The sequence below is a fragment of the Gobius niger genome, assembly GCF_951799975.1.
Source record: "Gobius niger genome assembly, chromosome: 9".
Classification (NCBI taxonomy): Eukaryota; Metazoa; Chordata; class Actinopteri; order Gobiiformes; family Gobiidae; genus Gobius; species Gobius niger.
Genome location: NC_136860.1, coordinates 619,461 through 637,066, shown reverse-complemented (window position 1 = coordinate 637,066; position 17,606 = coordinate 619,461). Strand labels below are relative to the sequence as shown.

Here is a 17,606-nt window from a genome sequence, read left to right as displayed (position 1 = left end):
ACTGACGGGGTCGGAGGCCAGGTAGGAGGTGGGGGTGACCCGGGGCACTCCGGAGCCGTACTGGTTGACGGCGGTGACCCTGAAGTAGTACTCGGTGCCCGACTGCAGGCCTGAGACCTTGTAGGGCGTCTTGTCGGGGAGGACCTCGCCTTTAACCACGGCCCAGGTCTTCTTGTCGATCTCTCGTTTCTCCACAATGTAGTGGAGCACCTCGCTGCCCCCGTCCACCTCCGGAGCGCCCCACGACAGCACCAGGGAGGTCTGCAGGATGTCGGCCGCCTCCAGGTTCTGCACGGGCCCCGGGGTGTCTGCGGGAGAGGGAAGACGGGTCTAAGACGGGTCTAAGACGGGTCTGAGACGGGTCTGAGACGGGTCTGAGACGGGTCTGAGACGGGTCTGAGACGGGTCTGAGACGGGTCTGAGACGGGTCTGAGACGGGTCTAAGACGGGTCTAAGACGGGTCTAAGACGGGTCTGAGACGGGTCTGAGACGGGTCTGAGACAGGTCTCAGACGGGTCTAAGACGGGTCTAAGACGGGTCTGAGACGGGTCTGAGACGGGTCTGAGACGGGTCTGAGACGGGTCTGAGACGGGTCTGAGACGGGTCTGAGACGGGTCTGAGACGGGTCTAAGACGGGTCTAAGACGGGTCTAAGACGGGTCTGAGACGGGTCTGAGACGGGTCTGAGACAGGTCTCAGACGGGTCTAAGACGGGTCTAAGACGGGTCTGAGACGGGTCTGAGACGGGTCTGAGACGGGTCTGAGACGGGTCTGAGACGGGTCTAAGACGGGTCTAAGACGGGTCTGAGACGGGTCTGAGACAGGTCAAAGAGACGGGTCTAAGACAGGTTTAAGACGGGTCTAAGACGGGTCTGAGACGGGTCTGAGACGGGTCAAAGAGACGGGTTTAAGATGGGTCTAAGTCATGTCTGTAATCCGGGTCTACGAACAAGGCCTTCTCTCCGGCCTAAATGGGATCTAAATCTGGTCTAAATCAGGTTCTAGTCCAGGTCTAGTCCAGGTCTAGTCCAGGTCTAGTCCAGGTCTAGTCCAGGTCGAGTCCAAGTCTAGTCCAGGTCTAGTCCAAGTCTAGTCCAAGTCTAGTCCAGGTCTAGTCCAAGTCTAGTCCAAGTCTAGTCCAGGTCTAGTCCAGGTCGAGTCCAAGTCTAGTCCAGGTCTAGTCCAAGTCTAGTCCAGGTCTAGTCCAGGTCGAGTCCAAGTCTAGTCCAGGTCTAGTCCAGATCTAGTCCAGATCTAGTCCAGGTCTAGTCCAGGTCGAGTCCAAGTCTAGTCCAGGTCTCCAGACTCACCGAGGACCTTGACGTTCATAAACACGGCCTTCTCTCCGGCCTAAATCTGGTCTAAATCAGGTTCTAGTGCAGGTCTTATCCAGGTCTAGTCCAGGTCTAATCCAGGTCTAGTCCAGGTCTAGTCCAGGTCTAGTCCAGGTCGAGTCCAGGTCGAGTCCAGGTCGAGTCCAGGTCTAGTCCAGGTCTCCAGACTCACCGAGGACCTTGACGTTGACGAACACAGCCTTCTCTCCGGCCTAAATCTGGTCTAAATCAGGTTCTAGTGCAGGTCTTATCCAGGTCTAGTCCAGGTCTAATCCAGGTCTAGTCCAGGTCTAGTCCAGGTCTAGTCCAGGTCTAGTCCAGGTCTAGTCCAGGTCTAGTCCAAGTCTAGTCCAGGTCTAGTCCAGGTCTAGTCCAGGTCTCGTCCAGGTATAGGTCTAGTCCAGGTCTAGTCCAGGTCTAGTCCAGGTCTAGTCCAGGTCTAGTCCAGGTATAGGTCTAGTCCAGGTCTAGTCCAGGTCTAATCCAGGTCTAGTCCAGGTATAGGTCTAGTCCAGGTCTAGTCCAGGTCTAATCCAGGTCTAGTCCAGATCTAGTCCAGGTATAGTTCTAGTCCAGGTATAGGTCTAGTCCAGGTCTAATCCAGGTCTCGTCCAGGTCTCGTCCAGGTCTCGTCCAAGTCTAGTCCAGGTCTAGCCCAGGTCTAGTCTGGGTCTAGTCCAGGTCTAGTCCAGGTCTAGTCCAGGCCTCCAGACTCACCGAGGACCTTGACGTTGACGAACACGGCCTTCTCTCCGGCCGGGCTGCGCAGCGTGAGGCAGTACTTCCCGGAGTCGTTGCGGGTGGAGTCGGGGATCACCAGGAAGGTCATGGTGTCGATGAGGTCCACGCGGCCGCGCCGGACCACGTTATCGATGCCCATGCGGCGCCACGTCACCTGGGGGTGAGGGCGGCCGCGGATGGTGGCCACCAGGCGGATGGGGCAGCCGGCGCGGACCACCAGCCCCTGCTTCAGGGACGCGTCCAGGTCGATCTCCGGGGCCTCTGCGGGGGAGGGAGGGAGGGATGAGGGAGGCGAGGAGAGACAAGAGAGAGACGAGGGAGACGAGGGAGGCACTCACCGAAGATGTCCCTCGGGATGACGGGCGCCTCCAGGTCGCAGGGGGCGCTCATGCCCACCTGGTTCTGGGCGGACACCCTGAACTCGTACAGCTTCTCGTGGCTCAGGTGGCACACGGTGAACTCGCAGACGACCAGCTGCGCCGCCACGTTGCAGCGCTTCCAGCCCTCGTCCTTCTTACTGCCCTGGAGACGCACCTCCACCACGTACCCGATCAGGGGTACTCCGCCCTCCGACGCCGGCTTCACCCAGCCCAGGGTGACCGAGCTCAGGGTACTGTCCAGCACCTTCAGGGCGGTGGGCGGAGAGGGGGGGCCTGCCGGAGGAGACACGGGTTTAACAAGAGTCCATTCAGAACCGACCCGTCTGACACCGGCCCGGGGTCAGACGGGTCGGTTTGACCCGAGTCAGGAACCCAAAAGAAACTCAAATCTTTACATTCAGGTTTTATGCTGAGGGTCATCAAACGCCAAAGGACAAAAGTGCAACATAAGTAGAAATAAAAGTGGAAAAATCAATGTGGAAAAATCAATAATAAATCTGGGGCACTCACCCACGGCGTCCTTGGCGGTGATGGCCCTGGAGGCTTTGCTGGGCGCTCCCACTCCGATCTCGTTGACGGCCTTGACGCGGTACTGGTACTCGTGCAGGGGGAGTAGCCCGGTGACGGTGAAGCGGGTGCTCGGCGTGGGCTCCTTGTTGATGGGGGACCAGCGCACGGCGTGCTCCTCGCGTTTCTCCAGGAGGTACCCGCTGATGGGCTTCCCGCCGTCGTGCTCCGGCTCGCTCCACTCCACCGTCATCTCCTCTTTGGCCACTTTAGTCACCTCGGGCGCGTCGGGGGCGCCGGGTACTTGGAACTGAGTACCCGCCACGATGGCCTCGCTCTTCACCGCCGGCCCGGGCCCCATCTTGTTCTCCGCACGCACACGGAAGATGTACTCGTTACCTGCAGGACACGGCGAGGGTTAGTGTGGTCACGAGATGGACTACTTTTACTTTTACTACACACTCCAAATACTACTTTTACTTTTACTTTTACTACACAGTCCAAATACAAATACAAGTGTGGTCACTCAGAGGTTCATATGGTCACGTGACCCGCTCCTCAGAGGTTCACAAACACAGCCTCATGGTTTTAAATCACACATATAACACAAATATAAATATCTGAAAGTAGTACTGAAGTCCTAATGTAAGTAACTAAAGCCCCCCTCGACCCCTCGCCCCCCTTACCCTCGGTGAGGCGCGTGACCACGGCCTTGTTGGTGATGATGGCGTTGGAGTGCACAGACCACACCCCTCGCCCCCCCTCGCCCCCCCCCCCCTCGCCCCCCCCCCCCCTCGCCCCCCCCTTACCCTCGGTGAGGCGCGTGACCACGGCCTTGTTGGTGATGATGGCGTTGGAGTGCACAGACCACACCCCTCGCCCCCCCCCCTCGCCCCCCTTACCCTCGGTGAGGCGCGTGACCACGGCCTTGTTGGTGATGATGGCGTTGGAGTGCACAGACCACACCCCTCGCCCCCCCTCGCCCCCCCCTCGCCCCCCCCTCGCCCCCCTTACCCTCGGTGAGGCGCGTGACCACGGCCTTGTTGGTGATGATGGCGTTGGAGTGCACAGACCCCCCCCCTCGCCCCCCTTACCCTCGGTGAGGCGCGTGACCACGGCCTTGTTGGTGATGATGGCGTTGGAGTGCACAGACCACACCCCTCGCCCCCCCCTCCCCCCCCTCGCCCCCCTTACCCTCGGTGAGGCGCGTGACCACGGCCTTGTTGGTGATGATGGCGTTGGAGTGCACAGACCACACCCCTCTCTTGGTGTCGCACTTCTCGATGATGTAGTTGTAGATGTCGCAGCCGCCGTTGTCCTCCGGGACGTCCCAGGCCAGGTGGCATCGGTCCACGGTGACGCCGGACACGGTGAGGTCGCGCACCTCCCCGGGCCGGTCCAGCACGTTGACGCGCGCCGTGCCCGTGGCGCTGCCCACGGAGTTGGTGGCGGTCATGGTGTAGGCGCCGCTGTCGGTCCTGCGCGCCGCCGTGATGTAGAGTTTGGAGAAGTCCGTGCCGGACTCCAGCTGGTGGCGAGGGCCGCGGCGGATCTCGGCCGGGCGCTCGTCTTTGGTCCACTTCAGGTCGGGCGCGGGTTTGCCTTTGACCAGCGCCTCGATGGGGATGGAGTCTCCGGCTTTGACCACGAGCAGCACGGCCGGCGTCACGGTGACCGACGGCTCCAGGAGCTGCTCCTTCACCAGGACCTCGGCCGACGTCACCCAGTCGCTCTCGCCGCCCTCGTTCTTCGTCTGCACGCGGAACTGGTACAGCTGGTTCTCGATGCACCTGAGGGCGGAGACGGGTCACATGGGTCACATGGGTCAGACAGGGGTCACACGGGTCACATGGGTCACACGGGTCACACGGGTCAGACACGGGTCACACGGGTCAGACACGGGTCACATGGGTCACACGGGTCACACGGGTCACACGGGTCAGACACGGGTCACACGGGTCAGACACGGGTCACACGGGTCAGACACGGGGAAGACACGGGTCACACGGGTCAGACACGGGGAAGACACGGGTCACACGGGTCAGACACGGGTCAGACACGGGTCACACGGGTCAGACACGGGTCAGACACGGGTCACACGGGTCACACAGGTCAGACACGGGTCAGACACGGGTCACACGGGTCAGACACGGGTCAGACACGGGTCAGACATGGGTCACACGGGTCACACGGGTCAGACACAGGGCTGGGCACTATTACATTGTTTTAGATTCCAGTTCTTTAACGATACTTGGGTTCCGATACCGATACTAAAATATGTGTCGTCTAGAGCCAGAAAATAGAACCATGTGAGGAAGATCTTACAACACAAGGTCCATCTGCAGGGTTAGCATTAGCATCAGTCGACCACCTGTTGGCCAGGAAGTATCAGTAGTAGTAGTGGTAGTTTTAGTATCAGTCATAGTAAAGTACACTCACCTGTCGGCCATGAAGTACGTCTCCTTGATCGCCCCCTTGTGGATGCGCTCCCACTCCTCGGCCTCCACCGGCTTCTTCTCCACGTGGTAGGCCAGGTTCTTGCTGCCTCCGTCCTCGGTGGGTTTCCTCCACTTGAGGAAGCAGAAGGTCTTTCCGATCTCTGCGATCTGGAAGTCCAGCGGCTCCCCGGGTTTCTCCACGGGGTCCACGGCCAGCACGGGGTTCTTGGTCTCGGTGGGCGGTCCGGCTCCGATCTTGTTCTCGGCGCTGACCCTGAAGAAGTACTCGCAGCCCTCGGTGAGCGGCGCCTTGAGCACCCGCTTGGTGCAGTCGTTGGACACTAAGGTCCAGGTCCTCTGGCTGGGCTGGCGGCACTCGATGGTGTACTGCGTGATCTCCGTGCCGCCGTTGTCCTCGGGGTTCTCCCAGGACACCATGCAGCTGTTCTTGGTGGGGTAGGCCACCTTGAGGTTCTGGCAGGGGCCGGGCGTGTCCAGCACGTTGACGATGACGGTGGCCGAGGCCTGGCCGCTGCTGTTCTTGGCCACGATGGCGTACTTGCCGTAGTCGGAGCGCACGGCGTCGTTGATGACCAGCTCGCACAGCGGGTAGTTGTTGAGGAAGTCGGTGCGTTTGTCGCGGCCCAGGGCGCGGGCGTCTTTGCTCCAGGTGATCTCGGGGTCGGGGCGACCTTTGACCCTGGTGATGAGGTTGATGATCTGACCCGCTCGGACGGTCAGAGAGTCTCTGCAGGACGCGTCCACGGTGAGCTCGGGCGGCACCAGGATGTCTTTGGCCAGGATGGTTTCCTGCAGGTCGCGCGGCTCGCTGTCGCCCACGGCGTTGGTGGCGCGGATGCGGACGCGGTACTCCATGCCCTCGATGAGGCCGGGCACGCGGAAGGCGCAGATCTTGATCAGGTCTTTGTTGATGCGCTTCCACTCGGCGCTGCCCGACTTCTGCACCTCCACCACGTACCCGAGCACGGGGCTGCCGCCGTCCCGCGTGGGCTTGGTCCAGCAGATGTCTGCGTAGGCTTTGCTCCAGTCCTTGAGTTTGGGGCTTCCGGGCGGGCCGGGCCGGGTGATGGCGCGGGCCGCTTTGATGGGGTCAGAGGTGGGCGAGGGCTCGCTGATGCCCGCCACGTTCTCTGCGAACACTCTGAACTCGTAGCTGTTTCCTTCGCACAGGCCGGACACGCGGTAGCGCAGGTCCAGCACCGGCGTCTTGTTGACGCGGATCCATTTGCCCGTCATCTCGCGGCGCTCCACCACGTAGCCGCTGATGGGGCTGCCGCCGTCGTAGTCGGGCAGAGGCCACTCCACGGTCACGGCGTTCTCCGTGATGTCGGAGCACTCGGGGAAGCCGGGCGGGCCCGGAGGGTTGAACAAGTGTTTGGCGATAGTGGGCGGGCTCTCCAGGGCGGCGCCGATGCCGATGCGGTTCTCAGCGCGTACGCGGACGATGTACTCGCGGCCCTTCTCCAGACGGCCCACTTTAGCCTTGGTGGCCAAACCGCCGGAGCTGACCACGCTCCACGGCTCCCACGGCTTCTTCACGTCCTTCTTCTCCACGATGTAGTTGGTGATGGCCGTGCCGCCGTCGTCTTTGGGCGCTCGCCACTGCACCATCATGAAGTCGGGCGTGACCTCCAGGATGTTGACGGGTCCGATGGGCGGCCCGGGCACGTCCAGCACGGTGACGTGGAGCGCCACGGCCTTGGAGCCCACGGGGTTGGACACGGAGAGGATGTACTCCCCGGTGTCGCCGCGCTGAGCCTCGCCGATGGTCAGGAGGGTGTTGGCGCCCACGGTCTCCACGGTAACGCGTCCCTCTGACGTCAGCTCTTTGCCGTCGCTGCTCCACTTGGCGGTGGGCGTGGGGATGCCCGTCATCTTTGCAGGCAGCACGATCAGGCTGCCGGCCTTCACCACCAGGCCCTCGATCAGCTTCACGTCCACCTCGATGGTGGGCGGCACTGGGGAGAGAGGGGTACTCTGAGTACTCTGATACTCTGATACTCAGGTACTCTGACACTCAGGTACTCTAATTACTCTGATTACTCTGACACTCAGGTACTCTAATTACTCTGATTACTCTGATTACTCTGTCCATAAGCATTTAAATGTTTAGTTTATTGGTGAAGGCGTGTCTTTCATGTTTGAGGCGTGTTAAGGCATGTTTAGGCGTGTTTAAAGCGTGTTTAAAGCGTGTTTTCGGCGTGTTTAAGGCGTGTTTTCGGCGTGTTTAAGGCGTGTTTTCGGCGTGTTTAAGGCATGTTTAAGGCGTGTTTTCGGCGTGTTTAAGGCGTGTTTAAGGTGTGTTTTAGCCGTGTTTTAGCCGTGTGTAAAGCGTGTATCCTCACGTGTTTTCTCCTGGCAGGTCACTGTGTTTAAGGCGTGTTTTAGCCGTGTTTAAGGCCTGTTTAAGGCGTGTTTTCGGCGTGTTTAAGGCGTGTTTTAGGCGTGTTTAAGGCATGTTTTAGCCGTGTTTAAGGCCTGTTTAAGGCGTGTTTTCGGCGTGTTTAAGGCGTGTTTTAGGCGTGTTTAAGGCATGTTTTAGCCGTGTTTAAGGCCTGTTTAAGGCGTGTTTTCGGCGTGTTTAAGGCGTGTTTTAGGCGTGTTTAAGGCATGTTTTAGGCGTGTGTAAAGCGCGTATCCTCACGTGTTTTCTCCTGGCAGGTGACCATGTTTAAGGCCTGTTTAAGGCCTGTTTAAGGCGTGTTTTCTGCGTGTTTTAGGCGTGTTTAAGGCGTGTGTAAAGCGTGTATCCTCACGTGTTTTCTCCTGGCAGGTCACGGGCACGCTGGTGTCGGGCCGGCTGACCCCGATGGCGTTCTGGGCCTTGACCCGGAAGCGGTAGGTCTTGCCGTCCTCCAGCCCGGTCACGTGGGCCTTCTCGTAGGACACGGTCTTGAAGGTGACCCAGTCCGTCTGCCCGTCCTCCTGGTACTCCACGATGAAGCCGGTGATGTCGCTGCCGCCGGTGCGCTCAGGCCACTCCCACTCCAGCCACACCTCCGTCTTCTCGGCGTCCGTGTGGTGGAGGTTCTTGGGCGGGCCGGGCGGGTCTGAGGAGAGGGGGGTCAGTCAGAGAGTGTGGGACGATCAGGAATTATGTGTGGTGTGTGGGTCAGGGTGTGGGTCAGGCGTGTGGGTCAGTGTGTGGGTCAGTGTGTGGGTCAGTGTGGTGTGTGGGTCAGTGTGTGGGTCAGTGTGTGGGTCAGGCGTGTGGGTCAGTGTGGTGTGTGGGTCAGGGTGGTGTGTGGGTCAGTGTGTGGGTCAGTGTGGTGAGTGGGTCAGTGTGTGGGTCAGGGTGGTGTGTGGGTCAGTGTGTGGGTCAGTGTGGTGAGTGGGTCAGTGTGTGGGTCAGTGTGGTGAGTGGGTCAGTGTGGTGTGTGGGTCAGGTGTGTGGGTCAGTGGGCCGTGTGGGTTGGGGGCCGTGTGGGTCGGGTGTGTGGGTCAGTGGGCCGTGTGGGTCAGTGGGCGTATGGGTCAGTGTGGTGTGTGGGTCAGTGTGTGGGTCAGGGGGCGTATGGGTCAGTGTGGTGTGTGGGTCAGTGTGTGGGTCAGGGGGCGTATGGGTCAGTGTGGTGTGTGGGTCGGGTGTGTGGGTCAGTGTGGTGTGTGGGTCAGTGTGGTGTGTGGGTTGGGGGCCGTGTGGGTCGGGTGTGCGGGTCAGTGTGGTGAGTGGGTCAGTGTGGTGTGTGGGTCAGGAGTGTGGGTCAGTGTGGTGTGTGGGTCAGTGTGGTGTGTGGGTCAGTGTGGTGTGTGGGTCAGGAGTGTGGGTCAGTGTGGTGTGTGGGTCAGTGTGGTGTGTGGGTCAGTGTGGTGTGTGGGTCAGGAGTGTGGGTCAGTGTGGTGTGTGGGTCAGGAGTGTGGGTCAGTGTGGTGTGTGGGTCAGTGTGTGGGTCAGGGGCCGTGTGGGTCGGGTGTGTGGGTCAGTGGGCCGGTTGGGTCGGTCACTCACAGAGCGGGTCCAGGGCCTTGATGGGCGTCTTGGTGCTCACGAAGTCGCTGCGTCCGAACTGGTTCTCGGCGGCGACTCTGAACATGTACTGAATGCCCTCCATGAGGTAAAGCGCCATCAGGCTCAGCTTCTTATTGGACGCCGCCACCGGCACCCAGGCGTCCGCCGCCACGTCCTTCTTCTGCACCACGTAGTGCGACACGACGGCGCCGCCATCGTCCTCAGGAGCCTTCCAGGTCAGGTACGCCGACTCACTGGTGATCTCCGAGACCGCCAGGTCCCGAGGGGGGGTGGGCTTGTCTGAGGAGAGAGGGGGGGTTAACCGGGGGTAACCAGGGCTAAACCAGGACTAAACCAGGGCTAAACCAGGGCTAAACCAGGACTAAACCAGGGCTAAACCAGGGCTAAACCAGGACCAAACCAGGACTAAACCAGGGCTAAACCAGGGCTAAACCAGGACTAAACCAGGGCTAAACCAGGACTAAACCAGAACTAAACCAGGGGTTAACCAGGACTAAACCAGGACTAAACCAGGACTAAACCAGGACTAAACCAGGACTAAACCAGGACTAAACCAGGACTAAACCAGGACTAAACCAGGACTAAACTAGGACTAAACCAGGACTAAACCAGGGGTTAACCAGGGCTAAACCAGGACTAAACCAGGACTAAACCAGGACAAAACCAGGACAAAACCAGGACTAAACCAGGACAAAACCAGGACTAAACCAGGGCTAAACCAGGGCTAAACCAGGACTAAACCAGGGCTAAACCAGGACAAAACCAGGACTAAACCAGGGCTAAACCAGGACTAAACCAGGACTAAACCAGGACTAAACCAGGACTAAACCAGGACTAAACCAGGACTAAACCAGGACTAAACCAGGACTAAACCAGAACTAAACCAGGGGTTAACCAGGACTAAACCAGGACTAAACCAGGACTAAACCAGGACTAAACCAGGACTAAACCAGGACTAAACCAGGACTAAACCAGGACTAAACCAGGACTAAACCAGGACTAAACTAGGACTAAACCAGGACTAAACCAGGGGTTAACCAGGGCTAAACCAGGACTAAACCAGGACTAAACCAGGACTAAACCAGGGCTAAACCAGGACTAAACCAGGACTAAACCAGGACTAAACCAGGACTAAACCAGGGCTAAACCAGGACTAAACCAGGACTAAACCAGGACTAAACCAGGACTAAACCAGGACTAAACCAGGACTAAACCAGGGCTAAACCAGGACTAAACCAGAACTAAACCAGGGCTAAACCAGGGCTAAACCAGGACTAAACCAGGACTAAACCAGGACTAAACCAGGACTAAACCAGGACTAAACCAGAACTAAACCAGGACTAAACCAGGGCTAAACCAGGGCTAAACCAGGACTAAACCAGGACTAAACCAGGACTAAACCAGGACTAAACCAGGACTAAACCAGGACTAAACCAGAACTAAACCAGGACTAAACCAGGGCTAAACCAGGACTAAACCAGAACTAAACCAGGACTAAACCAGGGCTAAACCAGGACTAAACCAGGACTAAACCAGGACTAAACCAGAACTAAACCAGGACTAAACCAGGGCTAAACCAGGACTAAACCAGAACTAAACCAGGGCTAAACCAGGACTAAACCAGAACTAAACCAGGACTAAACCAGGACTAAACCAGAACTAAACCAGGACTAAACCAGGGCTAAACCAGGACTAAACCAGAACTAAACCAGGGCTAAACCAGGGCTAAACCAGGACTAAACCAGGACTAAACCAAGACTAAACCAGGGCTAAACCAGGGCTAAACCAGGGCTAAACCAGGGCTAAACCAGGGCTAAACCAGGACTAAACCAGGACTAAACCAGGGCTAAACCAGGGCTAAACCAGGACTAAACCAGGGCTAAACCAGGGCTAAACCAGGGCTAAACCAGGACTAAACCAGGACTAAACCAGGGCTAAACCAGGACTAAACCAGGGCTAAACCAGGGCTAAACCAGGGCTAAACCAGGACTAAACCAGGACTAAACCTGGACTAAACCAGGACTAAACCAGGACTAAACCAGGACTAAACCAGGACTAAACCAGGGCTAAACCAGGACTAAACCAGGACTAAACCAGGTCTAAAGCAGGACTAAACCAGGACTAAACCAGGACTAAAGCAGGACTAAACCAGGACTAAACCAGGACTAAACCAGGTCTAAAGCAGGACTAAACCAGGACTAAACCAGGACTAAACCAGGGCTAAACCAGGACTAAACCAGGGCTAAACCAGGGCTAAACCAGGGCTAAACCAGGGCTAAACCAGGACTAAACCAGGGCTAAACCAGGACTAAACCAGGACTAAAGCAGGACTAAAGCAGGACTAAACCAGGACTATACTAGGACTAAACCAGGACTAAACCAGGACTAAACCAGGACTAAACCAGGGCTAAACCAGGACTAAACCAGGACTAAACCAGGGCTAAACCAGGGCTAAACCAGGACTAAACCAGGACTAAACCAGGACTAAACCAGGACTAAACCAGGACTAAACCAGGACTAAACCAGGTCTAAACCAGGACTAAACCAGGACTAAACCAGGACTAAACCAGGACTAAACCAGGACTAAACCAGGCCTAAACCAGGACTAAACCAGGGCTAAACCAGGGCTAAACCAGGACTAAACCAGGGCTAAACCAGGGCTAAACCAGGGCTAAACCAGGACTAAACCAGGACTAAACCAGGGCTAAACCAGGACTAAACCAGGGCTAAACCAGGGCTAAACCAGGGCTAAACCAGGACTAAACCAGGACTAAACCTGGACTAAACCAGGACTAAACCAGGACTAAACCAGGACTAAACCAGGACTAAACCAGGGCTAAACCAGGACTAAACCAGGACTAAACCAGGTCTAAAGCAGGACTAAACCAGGACTAAACCAGGACTAAAGCAGGACTAAACCAGGACTAAACCAGGACTAAACCAGGTCTAAAGCAGGACTAAACCAGGGCTAAACCAGGGCTAAACCAGGGCTAAACCAGGACTAAACCAGGGCTAAACCAGGACTAAACCAGGACTAAAGCAGGACTAAAGCAGGACTAAACCAGGCCTAAACCAGGACTAAACCAGGACTAAACCAGGACTAAACCAGGACTAAATCAGGACTAAACCAGGACTAAACCAGGACTAAACCAGGACTAAACCAGGACTAAACCAGGGCTAAACCAGGACTAAACCAGGACTAAACCAGGACTAAACCAGGCCTAAACCAGGACTAAACCAGGACTAAACCAGGACTAAACCAGGACTAAACCAGGACTAAACCAGGACTAAACCAGGACTAAACCAGGACTAAACCAGGCCTAAACCAGGGCTAAACCAGGGCTAAACCAGGACTAAACCAGGACTAAACCAGGACTAAACCAGGGCTAAACCAGGACTAAACCAGGACTAAACCAGGGCTAAACCAGGACTAAAGCAGGACTAAACCAGGACTAAAGCAGGACTAAACCAGGACTAAACCAGGGCTAAACCAGGGCTAAACCAGGACTAAACCAGGACTAAACCAGGGCTAAACCAGGGCTAAACCAGGACTAAACCAGGACTAAACCAGGACTAAACCAGGGCTAAACCAGGACTAAACCAGGACTAAACCAGGGCTAAACCAGGACTAAACCAGGACTAAACCAGAGGGTTAAGGCTGGGACTAAACCATGTTAAAACTGGGTCGAAACTGAACTGAACTAAAGCGGGTACTCACTGAGCACCAGCACGGCGCAGGTGGCGCTCTTCTTGCCGGCGGCGTTCTCGGCGGTCAGCGTGTAGTTGCCGGAGTCTTTGCGGGTGGCCTTGGGGATGAACACCTTGGTGCCGGACTCGGTGATGGCCACGGTGAGGTGGCCGGGCATGTCGGCGCCGTCCTTCTGCCACTGCAGCGTGGGTGTGGGTACTCCCCGGATCAGGGCGCTCAGGGTGACGTCTGTGCCCACCATCGCCAGGTGGTCCCGGGACATGTTGGCATCGAGCAGGAGCTCAGGAGCCTCTGTGAGAGAGACAGGAGAGGGGAGTGAGGGCAAGGAGACTGACGAGAGAGGAGAGAGCCTCTGGAGTCCCTCAGGGATCAGCGTTTGGACCCCTGTTATTCTAACTTAATGTCTGCTCTCTGGCTCATCGAGACCAGTGGTTTTGTTGTTGGTCCAGATACAACATGAAAGGAAGTGACTTTTGTTTAAACCGAAATAAAATATTTTTCCCAAAACAAACTAAGACTAGAAATGTGCTAAAGCGAGCGAGTGTGAGCTCCTGTTTGGTGGGGAGTACCCGACTTACCCAGCCGGTCGTGGACCTTGATGGTGGTCTTCACGTAGGACGGGTCCGACTTCCCCGCGGCGTTGACGGTGAAGATCCTGAAGTTGTAGTCCAGTCCGTCGGTCAGTCCGGTCGCGGTGTAGTCCAGTCCGGGGCACTGCTCCGGGTTCTCGTTGGCCGCGGTCCAGTCCACGGAGCCGGGCGTCTGGTACTCCACCAGGTACCCGAAGATCCGGCCTTTACCGTCGTGGCGCGGCAGCTTCCAGCGCAGACTGACCGAGTCTTTGGTCTTATCGTAGGACTCGGGCGTGACGGGCGGGCTGGGGGGCACTGCGGAGAGACGGGGCGTTAGCGTGTCAGTGCCGTGTGCTTGGCGTGTCTTTAGCATGTACTAAGCGTGTGGTACCGATGGGGTCCTTGGCGAGGATGGGCGCGCTGGGCGGGCTGGGGTCTCCCACGCCCAGCTCGTTCTCGGCGGTCACTCTGAACTCGTACTCGCAGCCCTCCGTCAGGTCGTTGACCCGGTACTGGGTCTGCGGGTACAGCTGGTCACGCGTGACGCGGGACCAGCGCTTGGCGCCCACTTCCTTCTTCTCCAGGATGTAGTTGAGGATGGGCTTCCCTCCGTCGCGGGGGCGGGACCACAGCACCATGGCGTTGGTGCCGTACACCTCGCGCACCGTGGGCTGCTCGGGGGCCTCGGGTACTCCTGTGAGAGGAGGCGGGGTTAGGGCCGGGTTAGGGCGGGGCTGTGATGGCGCTGAAGCGTTACTCACTGAACAGGTCCTTGGCTCTCATCTCCTCAGACTCCAGCGGGTCACTGATGCCGTACATGTTCTCCGCCGACACCCGGATGATGTACTCGCGGCCCTCCACCAGCTTCGGGATCTGCGGCAACGGGTCAGGACAGGGTCAGGACAGGGTCAGGACAGGGTCAGACCCTACAGAAGGTCTGGGTGGTACTGACCCTACAGAAGGTCTGGGTGGTACTGACCCTGTAGAAGGTCTGGGTGGTGGTACTGACCTTGCAGAAGGTCTTGGTCGTTGCTGAGGTCACGGTGGTCCAGGCTTCGCGGTTGGTGTCTCTCTTCTCGATGATGTAATTGGAGACGTCGACGCCGCCGTTGTCCAGAGGTGGTTTCCAGGAGACCACCATGAACTCCCGGTGGACTTCATCGAAGACCACGGGGCCGACGGGCGGCGAGGGGCGGTCTGCGGAGGAGGAGGAGGGGCGTCAGAACCTTTTTCATGACCACATACATGGGTCTCGATGCAAACAGAGGATCTGCACTTCAGGGTTTGCAAAGAACATCCTGGTTCTTCACAGGGTTTAAAACTGCTCCAAAGTGTCTCTCACAAAGGAGCACATTTGGACCACAGCCTTTCGTGCTTCCTGTCAGTATTCGTGAATGAAGGAAAGACGTTGTTCTTACCGACCACGGTGATGTTGCTGATGCCCTTCCTGGCGCCGGTGCTGTTCTCCACCACCACCACGTAGCGGCCGCTGTGCTGGCGCTCCGCCTTCATCAGGCCCAGCGACATGGTGCTCAGCGTGTTCTTGAACATCACGTGCTTGTCGGCCTTCAGCTCCTCGTCGTCGCGGTACCACACGATGGACGGGCAGGGCTTCCCGCTGTAGCGGCCCTGGAGCAGGCAGCTCTCGCCCACGCGGATGATGATCTTATCCCTGAAGTCCAGCTCGATGGTGGGCGGCTCTGCGGGAAACACACGGGTCAGAGTTCAAGGACAACGCCACGGCCTCTCCTGCTACACGTGGACCCCAAACCTCCGTAACCAGACAAAGTGGTCCTCACCGAGCTCGTCTTTGCAGGTGAGGGGTTTGGTGCAGAAGCTGGGTTTGCTGGGGCCGACCTCGTTGACGGCGATGACCCTGAACTGGTAGGTGTCGCCCTCGCGCAGCCCGTCCAGCGTGAACTTCCTGTCCATCAGCGGCTCCTTGGTGACGCGGCTGAACTTGTCTTTGCCGATCTGCCGCGCCTCCAGGATGTACATGGTGATCTCCGAGCCGCCGTCCGACTTGGGCGCCTTCCACGTCACGCTGATCAGGTCTTTGGTCACTTTGGTCACCTCCAGGTCCTCGGGCCGGTCAGGCACACCTAGGGGAGACAGCGGTCAGGTCTACGGTGTAACCTCAACGCCATCATCATGTCTAAATCATGTCTGCTTCCTCTTGGCTTCAGACCTGGTTCAGACCTGGTTTAGTCCTGGTTTAGTCCTGGTTTAGTCCTGGTTTAGTCCTGGTTTAGTCCTGGTTTAGTCCTGGTTTAGTCCTGGTTTAGTCCTGGTTTCAGCCTCTGCATACTAGTGTGACCTGCTTCCCTCATGGTTTAATCCTGGTTCAGTCTGAGATACTGTCCAGGTTTAGATCTGATTTAGACCCAGTTCCTCTTGGTTTATGTCTGATTGAGACCTTCAGTTTAGTCCTGGTTTAGTCCTGGTTTAGTCCAGGGTAATCCTCATTTCTCTCTGTCCCTGGTTTAGTCCTTTTTAGTTTGGTCCTGGTCTAGACCTTGCTTTCAGTTTCTGCTTTAGTCTGGTTTACGTCTTGGTTTAATCTAGGTTCAGTCCGTGATATTGTCAGACCTGGTTTAGACCTAGTTTTCTCCTGGTTTAGATCTAGTTTAGGCCTAGTTTTCTCCTGGTTTAGATCTAGTTTAGACCTAGTTTTCTCCTGGTTTAGATCTAGTTTAGGCCTAGTTTTCTCCTGGTTTAGATCTAGTTTAGGCCTAGTTTTCTCCTGGTTTAGATCTAGTTTTCTTGGCCCTGGAGCTCGGATCATGATTGGATCTTTATGGTCACATGGCCCTGGAGCTCGGATCATGATTGGATCTTTATGGTCACATGGCCCTGGAGCTCGGATCATGATTGGATCTTTATGGTCACATGGTCCTGACGGTCATGTATGAAACACTCACTCATGGGCTCCTGGATGATGATCTCGGCTGACGTTTGCACGAACGGTCCCAGCCCGATGGCGTTCTCGGCGGCCACTCTGAAGAAGTAGGACTTTCCCAGGGTGAGGCCGGTGAGCACGGCGTTCTGCCGGCTGGCCTGGTAGGACACGGTGGTCCACGCCTTACGCTCCGCCTCCCGCTTCTCCACCATGAAGTTACTGATGGGCGAGCCGCCGTCGTTCTCCGGGAAGAACCAGTTGAGCTTCACCGACTCGGAGCTGAGGTTCTCCGCTGTGAGAGGGATTCCCACGGCGCCGGGAACGTCTGAAGACACAGAGTCAGAAACATCATCAGCACAGGCTCTTTGTTAGGATTTAAGGTTCTTCAGAAGATGTTCATGAATGAGGCCCGTGGCTCTTCACGTACCCAGGACCTCCACGATGACGGTGCGCTGCTTCTCTCCGCCGGCGTTCTTGGCGGTGACGCTGTAGGTGCCCAGGTGTTTGCGAGCGCAGGGTTTGATGACCAGCGCCGAGCTGATGGCCGTCGTTTCCACCACGGCCTCAGGGGGCAGTGCGGCGCCATCACGGCTCCAGGTGATCTCCGGCGCCGGCTGCCCGCTCACGTACGCGATCAGCCGGATCACGCCGCCGGCGTGGACCACGATCCGCTCCTTCAGAGTCGCGTCCAGGTCGACCTCCGGGGCGACTGCGGAGAGAGAGGGGTCAGGAGGAGGGGCTAAAGGAGGAGGGGCTAAAGGAGGAGCTAAAGGAGGAGCTAAAGGAGGAGGGGATAAAGGAGGAGCTAAAAGAAGGAGCTAAAGGAGGAGCTAGTGAGGGCCTAAACCGGGTGGACGAAGAGGACTAAATGGGACTCACCGGTGCGGTCGTTGACCTCCAGGACCTCCGGGACCTCCCCTGGCTCTCCGAGGCCGGCCTGGTTGAAGGCGGTGACTCTGAAGCGGTACTTTCCTCCGGTCTTCAGCCCCGCGATGACGAGACGAGTCCCGCGCACCTCCGTGTCTTTGGCCTGGAC

The 17,606-nt window shown here is 57.4% G+C and overlaps 1 protein-coding gene across 1 annotated transcript in view; it reads right to left on the bottom strand.

Moving 5' to 3' along the window:
* Positions 1-17,606, bottom strand: part of LOC306967383 (titin-like) — a 206,157-nt gene that overhangs the window by 87,008 nt on the left and 101,543 nt on the right. Inside the window, exons 82-99 of the mRNA XM_079562388.1 lie at positions 17,450-17,600; positions 16,998-17,279; positions 16,593-16,895; positions 15,471-15,773; positions 15,090-15,371; positions 14,681-14,868; positions 14,433-14,544; positions 14,063-14,365; positions 13,678-13,986; positions 13,109-13,390; positions 9,370-9,669; positions 8,177-8,470; positions 5,401-7,378; positions 4,156-4,751; positions 2,965-3,360; positions 2,413-2,727; positions 2,051-2,335; positions 3-308 (exon numbers count right to left, since the gene is read on the bottom strand). Coding sequence (XP_079418514.1) covers positions 3-308; positions 2,051-2,335; positions 2,413-2,727; positions 2,965-3,360; positions 4,156-4,751; positions 5,401-7,378; positions 8,177-8,470; positions 9,370-9,669; positions 13,109-13,390; positions 13,678-13,986; positions 14,063-14,365; positions 14,433-14,544; positions 14,681-14,868; positions 15,090-15,371; positions 15,471-15,773; positions 16,593-16,895; positions 16,998-17,279; positions 17,450-17,600 — 6,985 coding nt within the window. The remainder of the gene's footprint in view (positions 1-2; positions 309-2,050; positions 2,336-2,412; positions 2,728-2,964; positions 3,361-4,155; positions 4,752-5,400; positions 7,379-8,176; positions 8,471-9,369; positions 9,670-13,108; positions 13,391-13,677; positions 13,987-14,062; positions 14,366-14,432; positions 14,545-14,680; positions 14,869-15,089; positions 15,372-15,470; positions 15,774-16,592; positions 16,896-16,997; positions 17,280-17,449; positions 17,601-17,606) is intronic.